General features: G+C 36.1%; 3 protein-coding genes across 5 annotated transcripts; 2 read left to right on the forward strand and 1 right to left on the reverse strand.

The window, feature by feature from the left end:
- Positions 1 to 1743: 1743 nt before the first annotated feature.
- Positions 1744 to 8010, forward strand: LOC113775884 (RGS1-HXK1-interacting protein 1). 2 transcript variants are annotated; one of them, XM_027320930.1, is made up of 8 exons: positions 1744 to 2147; positions 2885 to 2951; positions 3439 to 3516; positions 5326 to 5378; positions 5573 to 5709; positions 5790 to 5854; positions 7480 to 7538; positions 7650 to 8010. In XM_027320930.1, exons 1-8 carry the CDS (start codon positions 1914 to 1916, stop codon positions 7737 to 7739), a joined length of 783 nt encoding a protein of 260 aa, XP_027176731.1. In that variant the 5' UTR covers positions 1744 to 1913; the 3' UTR covers positions 7740 to 8010. The 2 variants fall into 2 exon arrangements, with proteins under 2 accessions (XP_027176731.1, XP_027176738.1); XM_027320937.1 differs by having other exon boundaries at positions 5579 to 5709.
- An 8097-nt stretch (positions 8011 to 16107) lies between these two features.
- On the forward strand, positions 16108 to 21326 carry LOC113776864 (TATA-box-binding protein). Its single transcript, XM_027321917.1, has 9 exons — positions 16108 to 16193; positions 16937 to 17024; positions 17890 to 17961; positions 18227 to 18277; positions 18460 to 18504; positions 18744 to 18836; positions 19839 to 19940; positions 20107 to 20180; positions 21028 to 21326. Coding segments are annotated over exons 1-9 (612 nt in total). The 3' UTR covers positions 21029 to 21326.
- A 55-nt stretch (positions 21327 to 21381) lies between these two features.
- On the reverse strand, positions 21382 to 27168 carry LOC113776848 (2-oxoisovalerate dehydrogenase subunit beta 1, mitochondrial-like). Of its 2 annotated transcripts, none has more exons than XM_027321913.1 (13): positions 26553 to 27168; positions 25987 to 26098; positions 25764 to 25799; positions 25579 to 25638; positions 25445 to 25502; positions 25276 to 25373; positions 24014 to 24103; positions 23847 to 23915; positions 23683 to 23769; positions 23323 to 23418; positions 23158 to 23235; positions 21826 to 21925; positions 21382 to 21739 (listed from the first exon to the last, which is right to left on the reverse strand). In XM_027321913.1, exons 1-12 carry the CDS (start codon positions 26837 to 26839, stop codon positions 21827 to 21829), a joined length of 1170 nt encoding a protein of 389 aa, XP_027177714.1. In that variant the 5' UTR covers positions 26840 to 27168; the 3' UTR covers positions 21382 to 21739; position 21826. The 2 variants fall into 2 exon arrangements, with proteins under 2 accessions (XP_027177714.1, XP_027177708.1); XM_027321907.1 differs by having other exon boundaries at positions 21826 to 21912; positions 26553 to 27166.
- Between the last annotated feature and the right edge of the window lie 130 nt (positions 27169 to 27298).

Consider the following 27298-nt stretch of genomic DNA (forward strand, 5'->3'; position numbering starts at 1 on the left):
GCAAATGACTTTTTTCGTCATTCACTTTTAAAAGTGTACTTTTACATCCCTTATAAATTCATATCGGTCAATTTTAGTCCTTATTTAGGTTTCTGACTAATTTTTTGTGGGAATCTACCATGTGCCATTGCACGTGATCATTTTTTATGGGCAAAATTGTCAAATTAAAATTTACATAATCCGATCCATAGTCCCTCATATTTCACAAAATGAATTTTATTGTCCCTCACATTTCATAAAATGAATTGTTTCGTCCCTCACATTACACAAAATGAATTTTTTCATTCTTCATGTTTTACAAAATAAATTTTTTCATCCCTCATTGATCATGTGTACGAATAATTTTTTTTTTAAACTTATGTATATATTTATTTGATTTTATCTGAATAATACGAATAGCATGCAATGTATCTTTATTTGATTTCGTTTGAACGTATTGTTCAGATGAAATTAAATAGACATATACAGGGGTTCAAAACAATTATTAGTTTTTCATTCATGTTCATTTCCTTTTACTTGAAAATTGAAAATAAAGAAGAAACTTAATTTTAAACATTATCAAGTGTTTATATCAAATTAAATTTGGACAGAAAATAAACAAAGGAAAATATGACAAAAAGAAATAAGTAATTAACATTTTCAAATTTTAAAACAATCACAAGACAAAAAATTCAACTATTGGCCTTAAAGGTGGCGAGTGAAAATTTTAGATTTAAACTGCAATTTGTTAGCATGATTATAGAATTCGAATTAAGACAGATTAATTAGATGGCCTTATTACACAACTCAATAAGTGAATTATTACCAAATGAGAAAGGTTAATATTGAATAGATTCACATGGTAAAATCAAATATATTTTTCTGTCAAATTAAAATTGGACAGAAAAATAAACAAAGGAAAATATGACAAAAAGAAATAAGTAATTGACACTTTCAAATTTTAAAATAATCACAAGGCAAAAAATTCAACTATTGGTCTTAAAGGTGACGAGTGAAAATTTTAGGTTTAAACTGCAATTTGTGAGCATGATTATAGAATTCGAATTAAGACCGATTAATTAGATGGCCTTATTACACAACTCAATAAGTGAGTTATTACCAAATGAGAAAGGTTAATATTGAATAGATTTATATGGTAAAATTAAATATATACATATATATATAGGTTTATAACAAAATTGTTAGAATAAAACCTATGTATATATCTGTTGAATAGCATGTATACAATTACAATTAGTTTGTTTAGATAAAATTAAATAGAGATATGTTACATACTATTCGTACTGTTCAGGTGAAATCAAATAGATATATACATGAATTTAAAAAAAAAACCTATTCATACACATGGTCAATAAAGGATGAAAAATTTTATTTTGTAAAATGTGAGAGATTAAAAAATTTATTTTATAAAATATGAGGGATAAAACAATTTATTTTGTGAAATGTAAGGAACTATATATGGAATTATGTAAATTTTAATTTGATAATTTTGCCACTAAAAAATGATCATATGCAAGACACGTGATGAATTTCAGCAAAAAACTAGTCCAAAACCTAGGTACTACCTAGTAGGTAGGGATCAAATTTAACTAATGTGAATTTGTAAGACATGTAAAAATATAATTTTAAAAGTAAGGGACGAAAAAAATCATTTTATAAAATGTGAGAGATGTTTTTATCGATTTTTCCTTTTTTTTTTTAAGTAGGATCTCAGCATTTGCAATTTTTTGGCCTAGTCCTCCCCTCCTCCCTACGCTTCTACTTTGTTGTTCTTACTTGAGTAGTAACTGGCAGGCATTTGTCGCAAAATTCCCCCATTTCCCGACGGTGGCAAAGACAGTCTTCTGGCACAATTTTGTTCGGAGATTCTGAGCCAGTGGTAGGTTGGGAAGGACGACATTAGGATTCAAGGGATGTCAGAGGACGAGAAGACGTTGACGCCACAGACGACGAAGACGGGACAAGTACCGGAGTCATCAATTACCTCAGCGTCACCGTCCAAGGACAAGTCGGACAAGGCAGACAAGACATGGCACTCGTACATTTCAGAGGATCTTCCTCGTACAGTCCAGCAGTCTACAGACTCCGCCCTCCGCTCCGCCCGTTCCTTCCACCACTCCTCTTCTACCCATTTCCGTACTCTTCGGGTATAGGATTTTCTTTTTTCTCCTCTGTTTGTTCGTGACTCTGCCCAACGCTCTGGATATTAGCATCCCTGTTTCTTGTTTCTCTTTAGGATTCCAAGATTCACGGCTTTCATAACCTTCATTGGAAGTGAGGATTGACATAGATTTAAATTTTAGCAATGTCAAAATTCGACAATTCGACAACGAAGTCTAGGAATTCCGTTGGCCGAAACTGATGCAACTAGCCCGATATTGATTAATTCCGAGTCTATATTCTACTTTTAGTGTACATATTCCTTTCTGGAGGTGTATGTTGGGTATCATTTCTGGTTAGTGACAATTGCACCACAGTTGGCCTCTATTGTGACAAACCTTGCAAAGGTTGCTGGAGGAACTAAGCTGTGGTCTTCAATTGATTCTAATGGATTTCATCATTTGTTGGAAAAAAAAAAACAAATTAATTCCATTCTTGTTGAGTAAGACCTTGATCGGTCTTTGTGATTTTTGTCTTATTATTTTTGCTCCAATTAATTTGGTCCTCTTGCCAACTTCTATTGCTTCAAGTACCACCATTGATGTTCTGATTGGATGGTGAATTTTTAGTCAGTGCTTTTTTGGCTTTGATGTACATATACTTGGATATGAATTCCATCTTTGTTTGTCTAAGGTGTTGTTTTCTGCCATCTTCTTATTATTGCATTTCCTTATTTATTTATTTTAGTTCTTTAATTAATGTTCTTAAAACTTTGATTCTGCAGGATTTCATGCCACAACTGGGAAGCCAGTATAGAACCTATGAAGATGCATTCTTCCTGAAAATTAAAGGTGAATTTGATTAACTAAATATAATTTCTATATATACTTTGGAATTTTATTTTATAACTTAATACTCTAAAAGGGTCATTACAGTTTTATCATAAATGTTATCCAGATAAGTGTATGGTACTTCATGGTGATTAGTTTAATGCTTTATTGAGGAATGACCGTCCTTTATACACATGATTTTCCCCATGTAAAATTGAAGATTCCTTTACACTTACTTATTGAGCTGGGGCACAAGCTCTCTCAGTCTCACTCTATGCCAATATGCCCATAATTCTACCTTTGTACTATTCCCAGCTATGTAGAAGGCTAGCTAATGTCCATTAATTGGTTCTGGAATTGGATAGATGCCCTGTCAAGGCTCATTTCATCACTCAAGGCCAGTTATTGGGTTCTGGGTATTCAGCCGGTTTTCTAAACCAAAAGATATTTTCTGTTAGTGTGTTCTCCTTTTTCGTGACAACTTATTTTTTCTCTTATTGTAAATTAGATGAATTGACTAAAGTTAGAGAAAATCCAGCTGTGACTGGTGGAATTGCTGTTGCTGTTGGTCTCCTATTATTCAGAGGTAAAAATTTGGATTTGACATGTATTTATGCATGTGTTGTTTGTTTTGTTTTTCTGGCTTTTGTTATTGGTTAGCAGTCAGAAGCTTGAGCTCGTCAGAAAACGAAACTGCTCGAACTTGTGCTTGATGTTTTGAATCTTTAGAGAGTTCAAACTCAGTAATGTAAAGTCGACTAAAGAAAAGATTGCAAACAACCGATTAAGGAATTTCATCAAACACAAGCTGTACATGAAGAAATTTTGACCCCATCTCTGATTTCTCAACAAATGCAGCTTACATACTTTCCAAAAACACCAAAGATTTAACACAACAATGAGAATACAATAAAAGTGAATAACAGTAGAGTTGTGCATTGTGTTCTCTTTGGTTTATAGGAGGGCCCTTTGCAATTCTTTTTGTTCTTTCTGGATCCTCATTGAAAGCCATTGCAGATTTTAAACTTCACTGTGCCAGCATAGAATTTCTTTTTGAGCACGAGAGAGTGAAAGAGCGTCTCATATTGCGTTCTCTGCTAGATCAGGAAGTAGGATGTTTGATCAATGTTTGGTGGTAGCAGAGGTGCTAGTAGTTGCCGCGCCATTCAGATCTTTTGTTGGCCAACTTAGATCTGGTCATATGAGGTTGAGTAAGAAACAGGCGAGGGGCAAGCAAGGATTTTTCAAGCAGAAGTGGTGAGAGGTGGAGAGGGAGGGTTCTCCAGTGGGTTCCAGGTGCTGTGGAATCTGGGGAGATGGGTTTCTCTGGTTGAAATTTGAAATATGGAGCCTGATATTCTGGTCAACGAAGTGATGGAATGTGCGATGTGATAATTTGTCAATTTTTAGACTGAATCTTTTTTGCATTAATATAATTACTTAATTAGAGAAAATTACCCACCTGCCATATAAGGCTAGAGAGGTCAAAGAAGTAATTTATCCAAGGAAGGCGGGTCTTTTAGGAAATTTTACTTGTATATTAAAAATAAACTATGTATACATATGCATGCTTGAAAAGCTTGACAAGCTCCCTAGCAGAATACAAGAATGCCTAAGATTGGCTCGTCAAGCTTAACAAACTGTTTGAGCTCAATACTGACTGAGCTCAAGTCATCTTCTGATCAAGCTACTCATAAGTAGCTTGATTTTTTGCAGCCCTATTTATTTTTCTGCAATTTCAGTGTATCAAATGTTTCTTGTAGATAAGTTCCTTTTTTTGTTTAACGTGGCTTTCGAAATATAAAGCCTGTTGTGCCAACCAGGTTTCATTTGATAAGCCACATATTGTGGTCACATTACCAACTTTTGTACTGGGAGCTTATTGGTTTAGTTGGGTTTTCCAGTTGGCCTAACACAAAAGGGGTTTAGGTCATGGTAAGTTGGTTAATAGAAACATTTAGGAGGAGAATAACTAGTGATTTCCTCTACAGCTAGTGATCTGAGAAAATGAACAGAGAAAAAGAATCACTCTTGACAGGTAAGATTCATGAGTCACTGTAGCAGTTTAATGTCTTAGTTACTTTAGGAAGGTATTGCCACTGTAGTGCATGAAAACCTCCTCCGGACAGGCATTTTAGCATTAAGTGCTCACATCCTTGCTGTCCTGAGTCAAGCATACGGGGGAGCCCTAGGAGTCACTTCTCGATATTTCTTTATAGATGTCAACTCTCTGGTTGAACAATCATATCACTGTACCCTGTATTATCATTCCTGTCAAGTATTCACTGCAAGCAGGAAAAAGAATAAAGTTTAACTAGTTAGTGAAGTGTATGATGCTACCTGTAAATTTCTACACAATTCTTAGTTCTTGAAATCTAATAGTTCTTATCTGCAGGACCGAGAAGGTTTCTTTTCCGTCATACACTGGGCCGATTTCAAAGTGAGGAGGTATTTATCTTTTCTGGACAATCTTAAATAGATATATATTTTTAAACTGTTAGAATGAATTAATGAGTGTTTACATTTTTTGTTAGTTTTAAACTGAATTGGCACAAGGATAACTGCTTTCTTCATATGAAAGTTTATTTGAAGTCCTTCAGAGTGAGATTTGACTGGCTAATTAGGTTTCTGTTCTTCTGTAGGCGCAGTTCATTAGAGCTGAAAAGAATGTTAAGGAGTTGAACCTTTCTGTTGACTTGATGAAGAAGGAGAGTGGAAAGCTACTTGAAAGGGCAGCTCTTGCTGAAAAGGAAATGAAACATGGCCAAATTGACCTCATGTAGAAGTTGTTATGATTGTTTAGATGTCCATACCTATGATTAGTCTCTTTCCTGCATTGATTATTGAAAATTATGTTAGGAATGCTGGAGGTCAGATTCAAACTCTTGCAAGATCTGTTCACAAGGCAGAAACTAAAGCTACTGGTACGTCCCATTGAATTGTTTTCTTCTTGTTCTGGGGTCTCTGATTTCTAATATTAATCTTTGTATATCTTTGCTTTGGTTATTTATTTCTCACAGTATATTCATTTATTCTGCTCGCTTTTATGATTTATGACTATCTTCAGATTGGAATAAGCCCTAGGCCTACACCCTGAATTTTATGAAGTCAAAATGCAAAGGCCAAGAGTTTCCTTACTCTTTAAAAGAAAAAAAGCTCTTAAGTGTATATATTTATATACATATATGTACATGTGTGTGTGTGTGTGCATATAACTTGATTCCCCATTTGTAGCTGCAACTCCGACACTAGGGCTATGAAGCGGCAAAAGTATGTTGGGTATACAAGCCCTGCAACAAATTGTGGGGCTTATGGGACTAAGGAATGAGTTTTTCAACCTGAAGTGGATATGTTTAGCTTGATTACATTTTTCATGTTTACTTAAAAGAAAAAAAAGGGTATTGCAGAAAGACATGAGAGCCATCACTCCACCTGCACCCCCTCCCCAGGCTGCCTACCCCATTTACTCCCCAGGGTGCTTTTGGATTGAAGGGAAAGGGAGGACAAGAAAGAATTTATATATCACCTGTTTGGGAAGAGAAGGGAAGGGAATCGAAGGATTTTAAACCCCATAAAATCCCACTTTTTTGTCCCTTTCAAAAGTGGGATGCAATGGAAGGAAAACATCAACATGATGCATAAAGGTAACAACAATGGCAGGTTGGAAGTAGTTCAATATCAACGACATTTCCCTCCAAAACTGCCAAATAGCTTAGAGAGAAACTCTCCTCTTACTTCTCTTCCCTTCTCTTCCTGTCTCCCCTCATTGAAGTTATCCTTCCTTTATTATTATTATTATGTTTTTTTGGCTTTTCTAAACTCACAAACTAGGCCTTAGCCCTTAATCTCAGATGGTGGTTGTCCATATATTGCTCGACTTAAACCAAGGTTAAAGAAGATTTGCGACCCCCATTTTTAAATAGTATTTTGGTTTACAGAATTTGGGGTATACTGGTGGTTGTAGTTTGAATTAAGATTGATGGATCTATTATGTTGAGTTTGAACCTTTGTTTATTGTGTAATTATTTGTTATGAGAGATTTGTTTTGTAGTTTCAAGAAATGCATTTGGTATTCTGCTTTTCCTTTATTGGAGTATGGGGTTCAGGGGTGGTAATCTGCAAGAGGTGGCAGTGGGGGTAGCAGTGCTGAGAGAAATGGGTGAGGAAGGAAGCAAGAGCGATGAAATGGAAGGTAAGAGAAAAGAGAAAGAAAAGGACAAAAAGTAAAAGGAGGAAAAGTAATAATTAAGAAAAAAAGTTGATTCCCAGTACACTACAAATGCCAAACGTAAGATTTCAAGAATGTTGGTAAACCCATTGTCATTAAGGGGAACTTTAATAGTCATTAGCATTATTGTTCTCGATGTGTACCAAACTGCTGATTAGATTCATATTTCTTTATCTCCTCGCTCTCCTCTTCCTTTATAGTACGCGGCATGGTCTTGGACCTTATGGCTGTGAATGGATTGATAATTTATCCTTTAAAATGCATGATCTCTGCTATGTGTTTTATGTGATTGCTTATCCAATTTCTACACGCGACTGATAGATTTGATGGATCTACTGCGGGAACTTCCTGGAAGGGAGGCTCTGAAACTTCGAGCAGAAGTAAGTCATGTTGCACTGCATTTTCAACCTTATTCTGATTGGTATACCTATTGGATGCTGATCCCTAAGTTGATTGGGGTGAATATTTCTTCATTTTTGTTCCTGGATTAGGTTGCTTCAGTGGCATCGCATCTCCGAGAACAAAGGATCGCCATGGAAAAGAAGACAATGAAAATTTCTGATTTAGGGCTTCCTGTCTGAGGTTGCATCCTAATCCAACAATCCCCACCTCCCTCTTCCCAGAAAACCAAAAAAGGAAAAAAAAATTAGAAGCTTAGAAATATTCTTCTAATTTCCTTATGGTGTGTGGAAGTTTATTTTTCATTATATGAAGAATGTAAGTAGGGCTTTAAATGAGTTGGATCAAGTCAAATTGAATACAGTCAGGCTTGATTAGATTTTTGTAGCATGGGTTGGAATTCGAGTTGACCTGACCTCTGATCTTATCTTGAGACTCATTTGATGTTGTGAACACTAAGCGTGAAAACTTTTGTGTAGTTTTCTGGACAAATGATCAATACTTCTTTTTTTTTTTTTTTTTTTGGTGGGGGCGGGGGGGGGGGGGGTTGTTGGGCGCTAAAAATTCTGTTAGATTCTTAAATGCAAATTACCTAAATGGTCCTTGAACATCTAAATCTATAAGTTTTGACCATCCAAGTGTTAAGTGCATCATGTTGCCCCTTAAACTTTAAAAGTGTATGCTTGTAGCCTTTTGATCAATGTTAGCCATTAAGCTTAAATGTTGATGGAAGCAAAAAGGTTGTGATGTTTTTGGTAAAAAAGCACTTTTGGATTTAAAAGTACATTTAAGGTTTTTGATGAACATCATTTCATAAAATTAAAAAAGAAGTTTTTGATATTAAAAACACTTTTAGCAAAAGTTCAAATTTGGTACTTTAGAGTAACTTTTGTGATTCAAAAAAATAAAATATTAAATTTAATAATGTAATTCTATATTATAAACTAAATAAAGAGGTAAATACATTTAAATGTTTTTAAATCACACATTATCCAATATAATAATTACTTACTAAACTATGTCTTCAAATAGTATAAGCATTTAAACACTTAAGAAGTACTTTTATTAAAAACTCTATTGAGGAAATACTTTTCAATAAACTATCACAACTTCAAACGGATCTTTAGAATAGTTTTTGTGATTTAAAAAATAAAATATTAAATTTTATCATTTTATCACATGTTATAAACTAAATAAAGAGATATATATTAAAAATTTTTCAAATCACATGTTATCCAATACAATAAGTACTTATTGAACTATGTTTTCAAACAGTATACTTAAAAGCAATTAAGCACTTAATAAGTACATCTACTAAAAATTCTATTGAAGAAGTACTTTCAATAAGTTACCACAATCGTAAATGGGCCCTTATTGAAGAATTTAAATAGTAGTTAATTTCTAATATTACTTAGAGAGTTTTATCAGTTATTAATTGACAGACAAAACTTGACAATGGCAATATTACTTAGTACTCCAACATCACCAATGCAACCGTGGATGAAGATGCAAGAATATAAGAAGCAACAAGAGAAGTTGCTCTAAAAATGCCAATAAGATAGAAACCAACATCCATCCAATTCAACCATGAGCAAGTTCGATCACTAAAAATGACAAATCTGTATCAATTCAAAGCACATATTAAGACAAAATTAGATCATTAAGCAACTCAAAATTTCAAATTTGGTAGATCTAATCACATTTGATGTAGGATATCAAACTTTTGGAAGCTTAATTTCTTTCATTGTTCAATGCATATACCAGAATAAGATATACATAATTTAAAAATTTAGAAAATTAGAAAGTCAAAAACTTATTAATAAATAGTGAAATTTAGCCATGTAAAACTCACTTTTATTTTCTCCTTGATGCCATAAAGATTTCTACACTAATCTCCTATGCACATCAAGTCTTGAACTGTTTCTGGAGCCACTGAAGCTCGATAGGGATTAATAATTCTATTCCCAACATTGAGGGTGGCCTTAGATGCTATTGTAATAATAGAAATAGCCAAGATATAACGGTTCATCAGAGAAAGCATTAGGCATGAGATGCTGTTGACTTTTCACCCTTCTAAAAAGTTAAATGATTTTGAACTAGGCCTAATTGGTTAGTAAGCTTATCAAGATAATCTAATAATTCATATTTATGGGGTTCCAAAATCTTCATTTTCATAAAATATTCATCAAAGCTGTCCTAATCAAAGGTCGATTGCTGAATTGGCTCCCCGATTATCAGATGCACTTCATTCAATTGTTGTTCCTTTTTTTAGAAACGGTAGATAATTTTATAGGTTAAAAACAAAAAACCCCCTGTGGTATACCTAATACACAGAAAAATTTCCCATGGTTTCAAAACATACAAAACGACATCTCGTGTTTTAAATTAAATTGTAAACTAATAAAATTTGTTAAATTTAATGGAATCCAGTAAACTTAATAAAAAATTTAACAGAATCCGGTAAATTTAACGGAATTCGGTAAGTTTAACAGCCAAAACCATCATTTTCGTTAACTTTAACGAATTCTGTCAGTTTACAATTTAGTTCAAAATATGAGGTGTCGTTTTGTATATTTTGAAACTACGATGAGCTTTTTTATGTAGTTGATATACCACAGGGAATTTTTTTGTATTTAACCCTAATTTTATTGATAAACTAGGCTTTACAATTTTTGAGCAATAGCTCAATCAACTATACAAAGTGTACCATGACACTCAAGGAGTAGCAAAAGTTCTCTCCTCATCTCTGAGTATGCTTAATGCATAAAGGTTAAGCCTATTACAATGATCCATACTATTGGAATTTCCTACACAAAAAGAGCACAATTGAAACAAGTTAGCTAGTGCAATAATGTCTTCTACCAGTGTGACCATATAGGTATCATCTCCTATGCCCGACTTTATCAAAGCAATGGGATGTTTGTTCACACTTGAAATTTTGATTTGTAACCATCTCATCTCTCTTGCTTTCATCAGGGCCAGTCTCACAGCTTCACCGTTATGTTAAGTCTCTTGTTGTGAGCTTCTCTTCACTAGAGCTCATTCAGCTCTGGGTAGAGCTTCATTTAGCTTGGCTATAATACCAATTCCTAGCTTATGATCTTTTTTAGAGCTTTTTGTAGTTATCTGGAATTCCACATATTCCCCTTCCCCATTTCCTTCCTCTCTCACCCTTGCATCTGCTTCACTTGTTTTTGATATACTTCTAGTTCCCTCTCCTTTACCAGAGTCCTCATACTCCATCCATTCTATGCTAGCTTTCTGAACTATTCTTATCCCTTCCCTCAAACTCCATTTCATTCCTGTCTTTCCGTCATTGCCAAAGGATATTAGCAGTCAAGGCTATATGTTGCTTGCCTTCATGTTTCTAGCTTGAACTAATGCTACCCACCACTTTTTGAAACACCTTGTTTGGTTCTGGATTTCATCCCACTGAACAGGTGCTAGCTGCCAAAACTGTTTTGCCTGCTGACAGTGAAATAATATGTGTTCTATTGTTTCCATTTGATCACCACACCTTGAGCATATTGAAGAGCCTTGCTTGGTCCTTCTGAATATTGCTTCTCTGGCTGTCAGTGTGTTGGTAATGCACTTCCATATAAAAAGCTTAATTTTGTGTTTAATGTTTAGTCCCCATAGAGTCTTCCAGATTTGTGTATTTGAGTCATCATAGCTTGATCCAGCCTCTCCTTTTCCTTCTATTTCCCTTCTCCTCTCCTCCTTTATTAGTACTTTGTAACATGACTTCACAGTATACTTCCCTTGCCTGCTGTGAATCTAGAAGTGTTTGTCAGCCCTTCTTGAAATGCTAATTGAAATTTTTAGTATATTCTCAGCATCAGCCTTGTTGAATTTCTTGAATATAGCATTCCTATTCCATCTGAAATTAGTTATCAGTTCTTCCACTTTTTGCTCCTCCCAATTCTCTGGTCTCATGGTTGTTGGTCTCCCATTTGGGTTGTCTGGAATTCAGTTATCCTTCTAGATGTTGATGCTCTTCCTTGTACCTACTATCTTCGGTATTCCGCCCCTAACTACATCCCTCGTAGCCATAATACTTTGCCAAAACCAAGATGAGTTTTTAGGAACTTCACAACTCAGCAAGGAGTCCTCGGAATAATATTTAGCCTTTAGGATTTTGCTTACCAACTGATTAGGAAACCTTATCATCCTCCAAACTTGTTTCCCCAGCAAGGCTGTATTAAAGCATTGAAGGTCCCTAAACCCCAATCCTCCATTTTTCTTTCCTTAGACATTTTTGCCCAAGAACACCAGTGTATCTTATTTCCCCCATCTGTTTCTCCCCATTAGTATCTGGCCATCATTCCTACTATTTCTTTGCACAGCTTAGATGGTAACTTGAAACATGGCATAGCAAAGATTGGCATGGCCATGGTAACTGCCTGCTTTTAACATCGCTTTCTTGTCTGCAGCACTTAGAAATTTGTTCTTCTAGCTATTTAACCTGTTACTGATATTGTCTTTTATGAACTAAAAAACGTACCCTTTTGTTTTAGTGATCACCATAAGAAGGCCCAAGTACTTACCCTGGCTTACTGCATGCACTCCAACCAATGATGCACGGGTTTCCTCCTTTGAACTTTCCTTGGTATTCTTGCTGAAGAAGATTGATGATTTCTTCAAGTTAATCATTTGGTCAGACCCTTTTTCATACTGGTTCAAATTTCCTTTAAGTTGTTTACCTCTTCCCTACTGGCTTTGTAAGAGATGAGTGTATCATCAGCAAAGAATAGGTGAGTGACTGCTGACCCTTCTTTGCTAAGCTATGCCATTATTACTTGGGAATTTACTGGGGTTTATTAAGAATAAGGCTGATTTAATCTCATCTTCCCTTACCGCTTCAATTAAATTTTCAGTCATCTTAGCAATGATTGTAAGAGGTATGCCATCCAGTATCTCTTCTAGACCATTATGACCTGATCTAGAAAAATGGTGCATATAATAATCAGCCATTTTCTCACCCAATTCTTTTTCACTTGCTATCCATGTTCCATTAGTTCTTTGAACATTAAGCATTTTGTTCTTCCTTCTTCTTTCCTTGATTTCTTAATAATCTGAGAGCTTTCCTCCCTTTGAAGCCACATTTTATCAAAAAAGAATGTTTACCTTCTCCTTTTAGGGACAAGTGTCTATGAGTAACATACTGTGATCATGTCCCACAAGTTTCTACATGTTCACATGTAGCCTTGTCAAAGCTTTGAATCCATACTAAGTTGCTTAACCTCTATCTAATCTCTGCCTTATCTCTTCATTTTCTTCCTAGTTATTACTCCAAGTCCAGGGATTGCCACTAAACCTTATATCTACCAAACTATTATCATCAATAAAGTTTCTAAAATCCCTGAAACTCCATTCCTCCCTCACTCTGCCACTCCACTTTTTCTCATTAGATATTATATCGTTAACGTCCCCTGCTAAGAGCCATCTTTCTCCCCACAACTTTTTTCTCTCTGACAAAACCTTCCATTGTTTCCTTTCTAACCTGAGTATCATAGTTAACGTACATTCCTATAAACTGCTAGTCTAGGTGATTGTTCAGCTCCTTCACTTGAGCTTTAATAGTAAATGCTCTAGTGACCACTTTTGTCACCTCTATATCCTTGTTCCAAATTATGGTCATCCCTCCAACTCTATTCATGGCCTTCACCATCATGCTCTTCTTGAATTTGATAATTTTTAAAAAAAACATTTTCTATATACTTGAGTTTGTTTTTTAGTTTCAATTAAGAATATCACATTTGGGGAGAGGAGGTTATTAGCTTCTCTCAACTAGGAAAATATCAAAGGGCTCCCTGTTTCTTGACAGTTCCACACCAGTAACCACATTTTTTTTATAGAGGGACCAGTTAAGGCTGGCCTACCCACTTTTCATCACTTTTGCAATCTTCCCTAACATCATCTAATTTATTTCTCTTATGCTCCAAGTAACCCGTCAAAACATCTTCCATTTCCTTATCAACTAGTCCTATCTTTTTTTCTCCTTGCTAGGTTGCTGGTTTTTTATTCCCATTTATCTTTCTCAGTGGTTGCCTATTAATCTTTGGAGATGCAAAGATTAATAGGTTGCTGGTTTTTTAATCTCAGGGCAGTGGTTGCCTATTAATCTTTTTTTCTCCTTGCTAGGTTGCTGGTTTTTTATTCCCATTTATCTTTCTCAGTGGTTGCCTATTAATCAGTGGTTTTTCAGTGTTTCTTCATTTTCCTATCATGCTTCTGGGCTGTTTTTATCTTTTTCTAGATTGTTTGTATCAATCTACATTGAGGCGCAATCACCAGACCTCTCTCCCATGTGCTGAGTCCATTAAAATCTTATGTTGATTTATGTTGCCTTGCTTGTTCAGAATTCTTGATCTAAGTTCTAAGTTCTCATTCCCCTCATAAAGATACTGGAGTAGGAGTATGATGAATGACATCTTTTTCTCATATTCTGGTTTTTTCTATTCTCCCTTGAGCAGGATCATCAGGCTTCCTACCTTTGATCCTTGGTTTTGTGTCTCATTGGTTCCAAAATCTCTTGAATTCTCTTTTTCACCTCTTTTCTATTCAACTCTGTGCATAGTTGCTTCTTTCCTTCCTTTTATTTCCTTATTTTATGACGGAGTATCCTTGTTTTTAGAGTTAATTAGAATAAGCACTCCATTCCTAAAGCCCTAATAACTCCTCTATACTGTGTACTTGTTTTGTTGTTCCTTTGGAGAAACCCTTTTCTAAATTTGCTCTGAGCCAAGGCCCATAATGGTTTTCTAGTTTTCCTTTGCTTGCTGAGACTATGGCCTTATGGGATCTTCACTATACCCAATCACTCGACATTTGTAACCTTACGCAACTAGCACAGCTTGATGTTTCTTGGAATTTGATTGAAAGCTTAATTCCTCCAGGTATCGGAAACTTGATAAATTTGGTTACTCTAGATTTGAGTCACAAATCTTTTGGGGGTCCCATCTCTCCCACTCTTGGTCAATTGTCCAATCTAGATTCCTTTGACTTCAATAATAACCAATTCAGTGGAACAATTCTTTCAACTTTTTTTTAATTTGACAAATCTTTCTCGGCTACATATTCAATGGAATCCCAAAATTGGAGGATTTCTCCCAGAAGAAATAAGAAATTTGAAGAGATTACTTGAATTAGACTTGAGTTACAGTGGATTTTCTAGCAGCATCCCTCCAACTCTTGGCCAATTGTCCAATCTACACTCCTTTGACCTCAGCAATAACCACTTCAGTGAGACAATTCCTTCAACTCTTTTTAATTTCACAAATCTTTCCCAACTAGACCTTCACTCGAATCCTACATTTTTCATATTTGAAGTTCAACCATTTTATTGCACCATTCAGCTTGACATTAGTACCCCTTAGCACGTGTTAAAAGATATCCACCATTATCATTAGATTTAGGTGTCTACCCTCCTTACCTCCCATTTGGGGCACTATAACATCTTTTAACTTCATGGAACACAACACCAATTTTTCTTCCTACCTTATTGCATATTCAGTGCACTGGCAAGTTACATTTTTGAACCTACAAAGGAGCCAAATTGAATATTGCTTCATTCTCCTCAATCCCTTCAAACCATCCACTGATCACAAGCATTGGTTATCAATCCCTAAATTCCTTTCTCTATCTTCAAGAGGTGGTATATAGAATTGGAACAAGTTTGGTCCTAGTTCTATGGTTATGAGATCTTTTGGATAACTCCAAAGTTGAGAGATGGGCACTCTTACCCAAAGAGAGAAACACTCGTAAAGGAGGGAGTTTTATACCCGAAGCATGCTTGAAATGGGTGGACTCGGATAAATTTGATGAGTTTTCTGGTTGGGCTTAAATGCTAGTAAAAAAAAGATAGGCCCAAATATTGATGATCTGAACGGGGAGGGCCTGTTTTGGTTTTCCAGATGTTTTGAGGACAGGTGTAACTCTCCCCCTCTCTCAAGTCTCATGTCTCGCAGAAATCCATCGTTATAAGCGTAGATGATGACAAAGGTCATTTTCTTCTTTCAATCTTTCATATAAAAGAAGACTCCCTTCAAATTCTTACCGCTTTTCTATCTGCGGAGTATAGAATCTCTCTTTTCGTCTGAAATCTCTCAATAACCGAAGCATCCAGACGCTCTTCTCTTTCTTTTGGAAGCCCCGCAAAAGTAATTGAAACCCTAATTTAACATTTTGCTTCCAAAAGCTACGTTCTCTCATATGCGCACTGTTTTCTTTTCTATTCTATACTGAAATCGGAAAGCCGCTGTTGAACCAGGGTTTTGTGTAGAACCAGGGTTTGTTTTATCATTGAATTATTACTGACCAACTACTAAAAATTTTCAACACTGAATTGATATTCATACAATTCAGAGCATTTCTAGGTTGTAATTCTCACATTCTAAGAAGAAAAAAGAGGCAGTTACTATACCAGGAAAAGGTGGGTAGGAGTAGCTGGCCACCGGGCCCTGGTTTGTCGTGGGGGGGAGGGGGTGAGTTTGGAACTCGACGCATAGAGAGAAAGGGAGGGGGGGGGGGGGTTGTGTGCTGGGGGTAATGGCAGATCCTCCGGGTGGCGGCTTTGAAGGGAGCCAACCGGTGGATCTCTCCAAGCACCCTTCTGGAATTGTCCCTACTCTCCAGTAAGTACTAATTACTCGTCATTGTTCTCCATTTGTCCTTCTTTAGCTCTATTTTTTTTTTAATATGGTAAGTGTATGTAGGTGCTTTATGCGTGGGAAATATATATATTTTTTAAATCAATCTTGTGAGTTGGTGTGATTCTTGTGGGTACTAAGCACTCGTCATTGTTCTCCAATTGCCCCCCTTCTTTAGCTCTATTTTTTTCCTTCTTTTTTTTTGAATATGGTAAGTGTATGTCGGTGCTTTATGCGTGGGAAATTAAAAATAAAAAATCAATCTTGTGAGTTGGTGTGATTCTTGTAGGTAATAATTACTCGTCATTGTTCTCCAATTGCCCTTCTTTAGCTCTATTTTTTTCCTTTTTTTTGAATATGGCAAGTTTATGTAGGTGAATGGGGCTTGCCCAACCTATGTGGATGAAATTGTTAACCTGCATGTAAAGTGTTTATGCGCTTTGTTCACCTATTGGTAGGCTACTCAGTTATACATGCATATGCGAGTAAGAAAGAAACGTGTAATGCGTGGACTAGCAGCTCAAGATGTCTGTTTCCGAGAGCTAATATTTGGTGAAAAGCTGAACAATTCATATCTGCCTCTTCATTCCCTTTCATGTTATGGATATCTTTGAGCTCTATTTCGTCATTTGCCAGTGGTCTTTTAGTTGGATATGTTACTTGTCAAAATGAGACTTGCTATTTTTTCACTGGTATGCCTTTTTGATTCAAATTCTTCACATATTTAGGAACATTGTGTCAACTGTCAACCTGGACTGCAAATTGGATCTCAAAGCAATTGCTCTGCAGGCTCGAAATGCAGAGTACAACCCAAAGGTAGGTAATAATCTGTGCTGTCTTTCTACTTTGCGGGTTGAGATTTGCAGCGGTATGCTTTATGGGTTGGGATGTTTGTTCATGTAAGATGAGTGAAACAAATGTTATGCATCCCCTGTTGAAATCTTTTGTTACATGTGACAAATTTAGGTTCAGGAAATTTTAATTTATTTGCCTTTTTCTGCCAACAAAATCCTTATGTTATTGCCTTTTTGTAATTTTAAAAGGCTGTGTCTCCCTGGAAAATATCTTTAGATCTCCAATTCAATCTTCTGTGCCAGCGACAGGCTTTATCTTTTCTTCCTTTTTTTTCCGACTTCATCAGAGCCATATTTATTTGGTTTGTTTTGCTGTATCTCCTTTCTGCCAATCAAATCTAGACTTTGTTGCATGTTAACCAATTCAAAATGTGCGGTCTCTCCAACATTTTTTTTTCTGTACCTGTAGGTTCACAGTTCTAACTTGCTTGGAAGCTGATTCTTAGCATTTCATTGAAGAATAAATCATTATACTACCTGTTTCGAGTTTCAACTTTTTAAAAAGTTGGCAAATGAGGAACTTCTACAAATGTCTCAATGTTGAGTATTTAATTTGGTATGTTCGATTACTGTTATTTTATACGGTTAAGTATTTTGAGTAGTAGGAGTTTCTTATAGGATATTACTGTTTTTTTCAATCTGTCAAAGTAAAGGTGTCCTTTTCAAGTTAAAGGAAAATGCTTATACCGCAAGGTAGCATTTCTTGAATAATCCTCCATACTAATTTCTGCAAAGATATTCGATTGTAACATATTTATCTTATTATGCAATGAAGCAATCGACAATGTTTCTATATACTGATATTTTACTATTTAACATGCTTTCAGCGTTTTGCTGCTGTTATCATGAGGATTAGAGAACCCAAAACGACAGCACTCATTTTTGCTTCTGGAAAGATGGTGAGTACTATATAGCTTTTGAGGCATGTATGGCATTTTCTGCCTTTTAATTTTAAAAACAGCCTATTTAGTGATTTTGGATTACAAGATATGTTCTTTTTTTGTTGTGAAATCTCCTCTTCTCCTTCTTAGGATTCAAGTCAATTTGCTTGCAAACCTTTATTTCACAACACCTGTCTAGTCTCTTCTTGTGTTTTCTGCTTCTTAAGTTCTGCTCGGCATGTCCTTTGGCCATCACTATTAATTTCTTGTCATACTGACTCAGGTCTGTACAGGAGCAAAGAGTGAGCAGCAGTCAAAATTGGCAGCTCGGAAGGTAGATGCAATATGTAATTACATTTGTTTTTTTGGGGGGGGGTGGGCAATATGATGATTTCCGTGCACTTTGGGATGCATTTGGTACCTTGACCATTTTGTTACATTCTCGAGCTTTGTTTTCAAACGTTCAGTCTGTGTTTATACTTAAGGATATGTCTTTCTTATTGTTGTTCTTTTCAGTATGCTAGAATTATCCAAAAGCTTGGATTTCCAGCAAAGTTTAAGGTATTGACATTTTCCTCTGCACCCTCTTGCAACCCTGCATCCCCACCACTTGCAACCCACCAAACACAAAAAGAAATAAAGGAAAAGAAAAAAAAAACCTGAAAGGGTATTCTCTAATTCCTAGACATGGAAAGAGAATATTTTGCACTTTGGGTACATGTTTTCGAGTCCTTTCGCTTTTGAAAGTTCAATGTTTGTACTATTCTACTTTATCTTATTGGAAAGTAGTTGATTTTTAGGATTTCAAGATTCAGAACATAGTTGGCTCATGTGACGTGAAATTTCCTATTAGACTTGAAGGCCTTGCCTATGCCCATGGTGCTTTTTCAAGTGTAAGTTACTAGATTCCTTTGTTTATCTAATGATTTACACATTTTCTTTGTGCTGCTTTAGGGACCTTGTAGAGGATAACTAGTTATACCCCATGTCCAGAAGAAAAAGGAAAAAGGAACAGTAACATGGATCTCATAAGTTCATCTTAATGGATTTTTTTTTGTATGGATTCGTTACTTCTCTTGCTGAAAGGTAAGTGAGAATTTAGTGTCAATAATCTTCTTAGTTATCTTTAGCTCTTTGTAACGGGCAATGTGATATGGGATGCTAGTGCTGAGATGTGCTTAAGCATACTTGGTTTAAAGAAACTTTTGGTTATTATGCATGCAACTCTTTACTGGCCTATTCTAGTAGATCCTTCAAATGGTTTATTAGCTTGAGAACATAAAAAATGCTAGATTAGATGTTTGTTAATAGTGGCCCTGGATTGTGTTAACCATGCTTTGCCCAGCTGTTCAACCCACATGATATAAGGGATGGTCTCTATGGTATATGAAGGGTTCAATTGATAACTTTGGCAAGAGTTTGTGCATTTCACTGGATACTGACTTGCTGTGGCCTTTGCAAGGAAACTATGGAACTTTTCAAACTATGTATGACTTCGGGTGGAAAAGTTTGTTTGGAACTTTTCAATCTATATCAGAAACGTTCAAGACATCATCTAATTGACATAATTTGAATGGTATACCTGTGGTGGTAAAAGTATGTAATAGAGATTGTTTTATCATGTCTTTATCATGCATGAGTTAAGATTTTTCCGGGCTCATAGATATTTTACTGATTACTTGAACTTTGACAACCTCATCACTGGCAAATTGTAGCATGTGTCCAGGAAAAAAATATATTGTGGAAAAAATTAATATAATTACAATTTGGTTGCTGAAAAGAAATTAGAATTTAAAGCTTGTCTATCCAATGTCACTGAGAATATCTAGACGTAAAAGGAAGAATCTTGATTATGTACTTGTTGTACTGAGCAGCTCTAGTTTTGATTCTTGCAGTATGAACCCGAACTGTTCCCGGGATTAATCTATCGGATGAAACAACCAAAAATTGTTTTGCTTATCTTTGTTTCTGGAAAGATTGTTCTCACTGGTGCAAAGGTATAGTATTCTCTACTTGAAAATGTTTTTCGTATGGTATCATTCATTTTGGTGTTCTATTCTGGCTGTCCTCTTCTTCTTCTTCTTCTTCTTCTTCTTCTTCCTCTCTCTCTCTCTCTCTCTCTCTCTCTCTCTCTTAAATTTGATATCTGCATTTCGTTTTCAGGTTAGGGATGAGACTTACACTGCCTTTGAGAACATATATCCTGTTCTTACTGAGTTCAGAAAGAATCAGCAATGGTATGATCAATGATGTTTGTCGATTGTGCTTTATTAGCTTAAGATTTTAATGCTTTAAATTTGTTTCTGAATTGCTTTTGCCATGAATTATTGTTGTGGTAAACCCTAGATGGTTGAGATAAGCTGCTTGTGAAATAAAAAGAGATGATAAATATCATTAATCATGGTATTTGATTGGGGATGTCAGTGCTTGAAGTATTCATTGGGTACTCATAAAGTTTCTGTGTGGTTGGTTGACAAATTAGTAACTTCACTCAGACATTTTAATTAATGCGAGTTTGGGCTGAAATGGCTGTGGTTAGTTTTGCATGCCATAGAAGATGATGTAGACATGTTGATTATGGTTGGACAAGGAAAATTTGAAACAGGTGACAAGTTGAAATCCTAGATAGCCCGTCGACAGAGGGGTTTTTCTTTTCTTTTCTTTTTTTTTTCTCTGTTGGAACAGTAGAGAAATTAATTCTGCAGTAACCTAAAAGAAAAATTTTTCAGTAGAAGTCAAGCACAACTTTTTTTCCTTTTTGCATATGTTAAGTTAGCTAGCGTGAAACCAAACCCATTTCGCTCCTGATTCTTTAATTTCCTTTGAGAAGCATTTACAAAAAAAAGGGGGAAATTAAAAAAAAAAGAGAAAAGGAAAAAGGAACTGGGGTGTCTTGGGATTGAACCATTCTAAGCTTGGAAAAGATTATGTTAGATCAAGGATGCTTTTGTAGTTTATCAGATGGTCAATATATACTTTGATCCATATTTGTCATGCAGCTCCCCTACCATAACTCTGCTTCTTGCGTCAATTCTTAGTGAATTGGTTAATTCATTTTTGTCAATTTTATATGCTTTCTCACAGATTCAGTTGGGAGATTGGTGCTCTTGATCAAGTTGACAACGGACTTACTTCCAATGTGCTGTGTAACTGTAAATATTTGAGAGATCCTTCAAGTCCGTTATGTCACATATGGATAAAATTGTGATAAGAAGACCGTTCCAGGACTAGAAAATAATAGACTGCTTAGAAAATAAGCAGTAGTCTTTGAATTACTCACTGGAAATGGACTCCGGACTAGGGGAAGTTACCAACTGGTGAATCCGGATGTTTTATTTTAAGCCTAGACTCAAAAGTACTTCACTGTGCGAAATTAGCTTCAATATCCCCTATTCACAGTTCAAAGTATTGGGGTGGGGTGGGGTAGGAGTGCAGAGATAGGAATGATGAATGGAAGGAATTGGTTGCTATGTTCTATAAATTTTCAATGCATATTTTCCTCTTTCAACAAATGGATACAAACAGCATGCATGTTCATGTAGACTTGTGATTCTGCGTCTTATCTTGCACCCTCTGAATTGGAGGCGAGCAACAGAAACCATTCTTGGGTGAGCCATAATAGACTGCAATGCACAACTACATTGAAAGGGGTAGACGTGCTCTTCCCATCTCAGCAGGTGAGGTGCCGATTGTATTTAAATCAAGCAGTTCACTGCTCTGACTTGACAGCTCTTCTAAATAAAGCAGAGCTGCATATTCTCTAATAGTTTACAGTGGATTTGATTGCATCCAATATCTGCAATTCAAAGGAAAAAAAGGGGAGCTCATTAGACAAGGCCTAAAATGCCATTTCAAACTGATGGAAGATCTGAAGTGCCAAACCTTATTCTTTGTAGGCAGGTAGAAGGGTTCGAAAACAAGAGGAAAAGGGGTGTCCAGGCCACATACTCGTGTAACAGGTGCTTCCAACTGCAAAACCCATCTAGTCAATCAAATACTTGGTCACATATTATGATCTGGTAAAATTCTTTAGTGCCCCCTGTAGCATGATCAATGCACATCCGCCCATTCGTGCAGTTCAACCAATGCAAAATAGTTAAGTTACAACATGCAACATCCGTGCAGCTAAACTTTACCCTTACTCTATGAAAGAGGTCCAGAAAAGCTTATAGAGAATATGCCTAATACACTGTAAGGATAATAGTTTTGTGTCACTAGGACTGCTTGCTGCTCAAGTGCAGGAATTTACAACAAAAGGGGATGAAATATCACCATATCAAAAACATCAAAAACCATAGTCATGTTTGAGTTCTTTACCTGTAGACTTCAACTTTCTCAAAGCTGTTAATTACCGAAAAAGCTATTTAAGAAACTGAAAGCTTGTTTATTTTCAAAAGGACATCAAGCACTACTACTCAAAATCACTTTTTGAAGCTTAGAAAACAGTAAAAACTTGGACCAAAAGAAAACAAGAACACCTGAAAACAGCTTTTGGGGTTAAAAAAGCCAGAATCAGCACTGAAGGACACACCCAGATATACAAGTTACTTCCCCATTCCTAGGTCTTGCCTACCACGATGCCACTCATAGTATCTCCTTGGTTATCCTTTCTCATTTGTCCATTTAAACAAAATTCCCAAAACTGTCTTCTAAGTCATAGAACTCTCATCAAAGCGTGGAGACAAACACAAACATTTTCTTTAGGCAAGCATGAAGTTCCTTACATATGTTAAAAACATCAGTCGCAGTTTTGACGTTTTAGAAAAAACTTGACTGGCAAAACAACAAATCCTGGAGAAGTAAAATGAACCTGCAACGCTACAAATGCACTCCAGATGTGAATAGATTACCTTTCTTAGTTGACATTCCTAATTTAGTGTACTTTAGTCACTTAAATTAACACAAAATACCTTCCCCAGGAAATTATCAACACAAATTCTCATGATCTAGAGTTATTTGCAATCTGCTCCCCAAAGATGTTCCTGTCACTGGTTCTCATAAACTTCTATCTTCAAGCACATCTAGGAGTTTATATGTAACAAACTTTCTATTCCATTTCCTTCATGAGTAAACTAAAATCTTAAGAACCTGAAGTGTGGTTCAGAGTCCAATCTCACTTCATAAAGAAGCTTAGAGTGAAAAGGAAAACCAACACTTTTCTTGAAAATAAAAGAAATAGGTGTGAAGAAAGAGTTATAAAAATTAACAGCTTACCCTCAAGAAGCAGCGTTCAACAATAGAGGCAGAAATTTCAGCACCAAATCCACCTGTAATTGGAGCTTCATGGCTTATCTAGATATAAGAAAACCACGCATAGTTTGTCAAGGATACCATAACCAGTATTGGAGAGTGCATGTTGAAGGTAATGATTATACTTACCAGAAGCCTCCCAGTCTTCCTAACAGAGGCTACTACAGTGTCCTTATCCCATGGTATCAGCGTCTTTAAGTCTATTAGTTCACAAGAAATGCCATCCTAAAACACCAGATGGCATACAGATTAGGTCAATAAAAAGTGAATCTAGGGGAGAACGTTAGTGCTAAAAAATGACTCAAAACAAGAGAGAACTGCACATGTTGACCAATGAACTAAGAGGGCCATGGAAGGGGCAACAGAGATACGATAGACAGTACGTCGCCACCCTACCAACTTGAAAGCTGAAAAGTTGTCAATAATAAGTGCTTAGTACACCTTGTCACGATTTCTTGAAGCCAAATAGAAACTATTAGAAGAATTAACCTTTTCAGCATCAACGCAGGCCTGTTCCATAATTGCTAGCTGTGCTCCCCAACCAACAAGCGTTATATCAGCACCTTCTCGAATCACCTGAATTTTAAGCATGTGATTCTTTGGATTAAGTTCTGAGATAAAAAAAAAACTGTACATAAATGGCATTAACATACCTCAGCTTGTGACAGAGGCAACATGTAATCATTTTCTGGAACCTCTTCCACAGCTAAACGGTAAAGCCACTAAAATATGATAAGAGAAACAGTAAGTACTGAAACCCATATTGATTTTTTATGCTAATGACTGTAAAGGAAATCAAATACGGGCATGTACCACATACCTTTGGTTCGAAAAAAACAACTGGATTTGGGTCTCGTATGCAGGACAGCAACAACCCTTTTGCTTGCTGTGGACTCCGTGGAACTACCACCTAGAGCGGTGTGTACATAGAAATTGATAAGTATGGTACAATCAGTTAGGGGAAAAAAAAAAAACTCATCCAGTTTAGTGGACAAAAATTTTCGAAACAAAGAGGAACCATAAAGTATACACCTCCCCTCCATTATTTCCCCTTCAAGACCAAACATAAATCACATGCTTGAAACTTTTCATGAAATGAAGCACTAGACCTGTGTAATATGTTGTATATGGAAGTTAATATGATTGCTCATTGATGCAAAGAACTGTACTAATGAAATGTTCCCAGTGAAATATATCTACATCGCATGAAATTTACTCACTTCAGATGGTAAATGATACATTTACTCATTGCAATCAATTAACGAATTCTCATGCAAGTTGACCTTTCACGAAGTGAACATATATATAATGAGTTATATGTTCATTATGTCTATGAAGTTACAAAATTTAACAAAACCAACATGTATTCTATTCATTATACTTCTTAAAAGAATATCAATATCATTGTTTCCGGTGAACCACCATTTCTTCACATCTTATTTATTTAAAGTTTGTTAAAATGATGAACAAAATGGTAACATAAAAAACCTCACTGCAACCTGTGATGATTTCCCTATACTACCTTTATTGACCTATAAGTTTACATTATCAAATGTTGCCGATAAGTTTAAGCTGGGAGGCACAAGAAACAATATAAATTGTGTCTCCCAACTCAAACAAAATTATGTATGGATCAAGGATAAAGCTGAGACAACTTAAGAACTAGAGAGCAACGAATCAGTCAAAATAATTCTTCTTTTCAGGTTTTGAAGTACATAAAGTTGTTATTATATTGTCTCAGGAAAGATGTACATGTCAACAAATCTGACAATCCTGAAAACATTGTCATCACAGATGTCACCAATAGTGATGATACATCACAAGTATTTCTCCCTCCAATTAACTTTTTCTTTCTCACTTCAGTTGTGTCTTAGTTATTTATTTATTGATCTTCAGAATAATCATTTGAAACCAATAATATTTTAGTCCCACGTACTGAACAAGATATTAGGAATCCAAACTGATTAGAAGAAAAAGTAGCAAATGTATACAGTCTTGCATTTATTCTGATGCTGTTTACATCAACCAAGGATGCATGAAAAGAGGCTGAAAACACCAATGCAATGCCAACCAAAGGTTTACCTTTATACCAGGGACGTGACAGAAAAAAGCTTCAGGAGATTGTGAGTGGTAATGCCCACCATGACCTACAGCTCCATAAGGTGCTCTTATAGTCAAGCCTGGAAAGGAAAAGAAAAATGTGATGAACCTTGTACACCTTGAATAACTAGGAAGAGAAATTGTAAATTACCTCCACAGTTGAACTGGTTACCACTTCGATATCTGAACTTAGCAGCCTCATTCACAATCTGCGAAGCAAAATACCAATTCCCAGTTACTTATTTGTAAGGATATGCTAGTGTTGACTCTAAGGAGGATGCAGACCTGATCAAAAGCAGGGAAAATATAATCTGCAAATTGAATTTCTGCAATGGCCCGATTTCCCTGGAATTCAAAATGGCAATGCAAGGCAAAGAGAAGAAGCCAAAAAAAAAAAAAGAGAGGATGTAAATGCTCAATAGAATTCGTGTTCAATATTACATCCAAAAAGCTTGAAACTTTGAACTTACCATTGCTGCTAGACCGATACCAAATCCAACAATTCCCTGTCAGTAAAATTTGTGTATAACCAAAGTCAGCCAGCCAACATAAACAAGAGAACGTGTATTTGAAAATATAATCGTTATCTGAAATCCTAGTGCTACAACCATTTTTCCTTTGCTTTTCTTCTGTTCTCCAGTAGCAGATCCCAAAAAAGGGACATTGACAGAAGTGTAGGTGGTGCTGGGTTACCTGTTCACAGAGAGGGGTGTTGAAAACCCTGTTTTTGCCAAATTGATCAGCTAAACCGGTGGTGCAACGAAAGACACCACCAAAGCTGACATCTTCCCCAAATACATAAGCACTGAAACAGATCGTAAGAGTTTTAATGACTGCACCTCATCCAAGTACAATATAGATAGACAGGCCGACAGGGAAAGAATAAAAGAATCACATCAAGCATCAATCTCAATCTCGTACATCTAGTGCTGCCACACAAGTCGAAATGCATGTTATATATCAAATGCTAGTATCAAGATAGCCACCCGTTAGTAGTATATGAATCAACAAAAGACCGCTTCATCGTTCTACAACTTTTCCGCTTACATCCTAGTGGTACTTCATATTATCTTTCTTTCTTTTAAAAAAAATTGTAAATTTTATCCCACCAGTCTAAAAATGCTAGTAAGCTGAGCTGAAAATGGGTCAAACCAACCCTTTTTGATTTTTTTCCCACCCACAAAAAAAGAAGTTAAGTATGCAAAATTTGAGAGAAGAGGGAGTCCCCCAATGAATGAACGAATTGTTGTGGGTCTTACCGAGGATCAGTATCTAAGGCAATGTGGAGGGCTTGATTGATTGCAGTGAAGAGGTTGATATTAGACGACTTCTTGTTGTCGTTCCCTTGGCTGTGCTGCTGCTGCGGGCTCCTCTTTTCCTCAGTGGTGGCTGTGGTGGTTGAGAATCCCCTTTCCCTTCCCCCGCCACTGCCCCTTCTCCCTATTTTAGTGGCAGTGCAAACACAGCCGCCTTCAGTACGGTTCTTCTTCTGCTTGCAAAAAATCAAACAAAACCTTCCAATTTTCCTCAGGGAACCATCTGCCATTCCTTCTATTATGGGAGCTTGTAATTAAAAAGTAAAGGGTCTCCCTTTTTTGTTACTCCTAGCTCAACTGTGAATGAAGCTGGGGAATTGGGATCATTCATGCACGGATTTTTGGATTGTAGGTTGGGTTTGGGTGATTCATTCAACGGGATCGGATTAGCAGACGTGGATTGCTTTGCTGCTCACTTTCGTCTCCAATCACTTTCCAGACTGACCGCAGCAATTTCCTAGTACTAAGTAATTTGTTTTGGATAAGAGGATCGGTGCTGTGGTGGGGACACTTGGGGGAGGGAGATAAGGAAGAGTTGATCCCGCTGAAATGAAAACTGTATCAGTTCTTGTCACCCCAAAAAATAAAAAGAGAACGTTGAACCTTAAAGGCAAATTGCAGATCAAGACCCACCCAATTATCTTTGGACGTAAAAATGCATACATTTCATAAAAAAGTTGTCATGGAAT

Source organism: Coffea eugenioides, chromosome 1 (genome assembly GCF_003713205.1).
Source record: "Coffea eugenioides isolate CCC68of chromosome 1, Ceug_1.0, whole genome shotgun sequence".
Taxonomy (NCBI): Eukaryota; Viridiplantae; Streptophyta; class Magnoliopsida; order Gentianales; family Rubiaceae; genus Coffea; species Coffea eugenioides.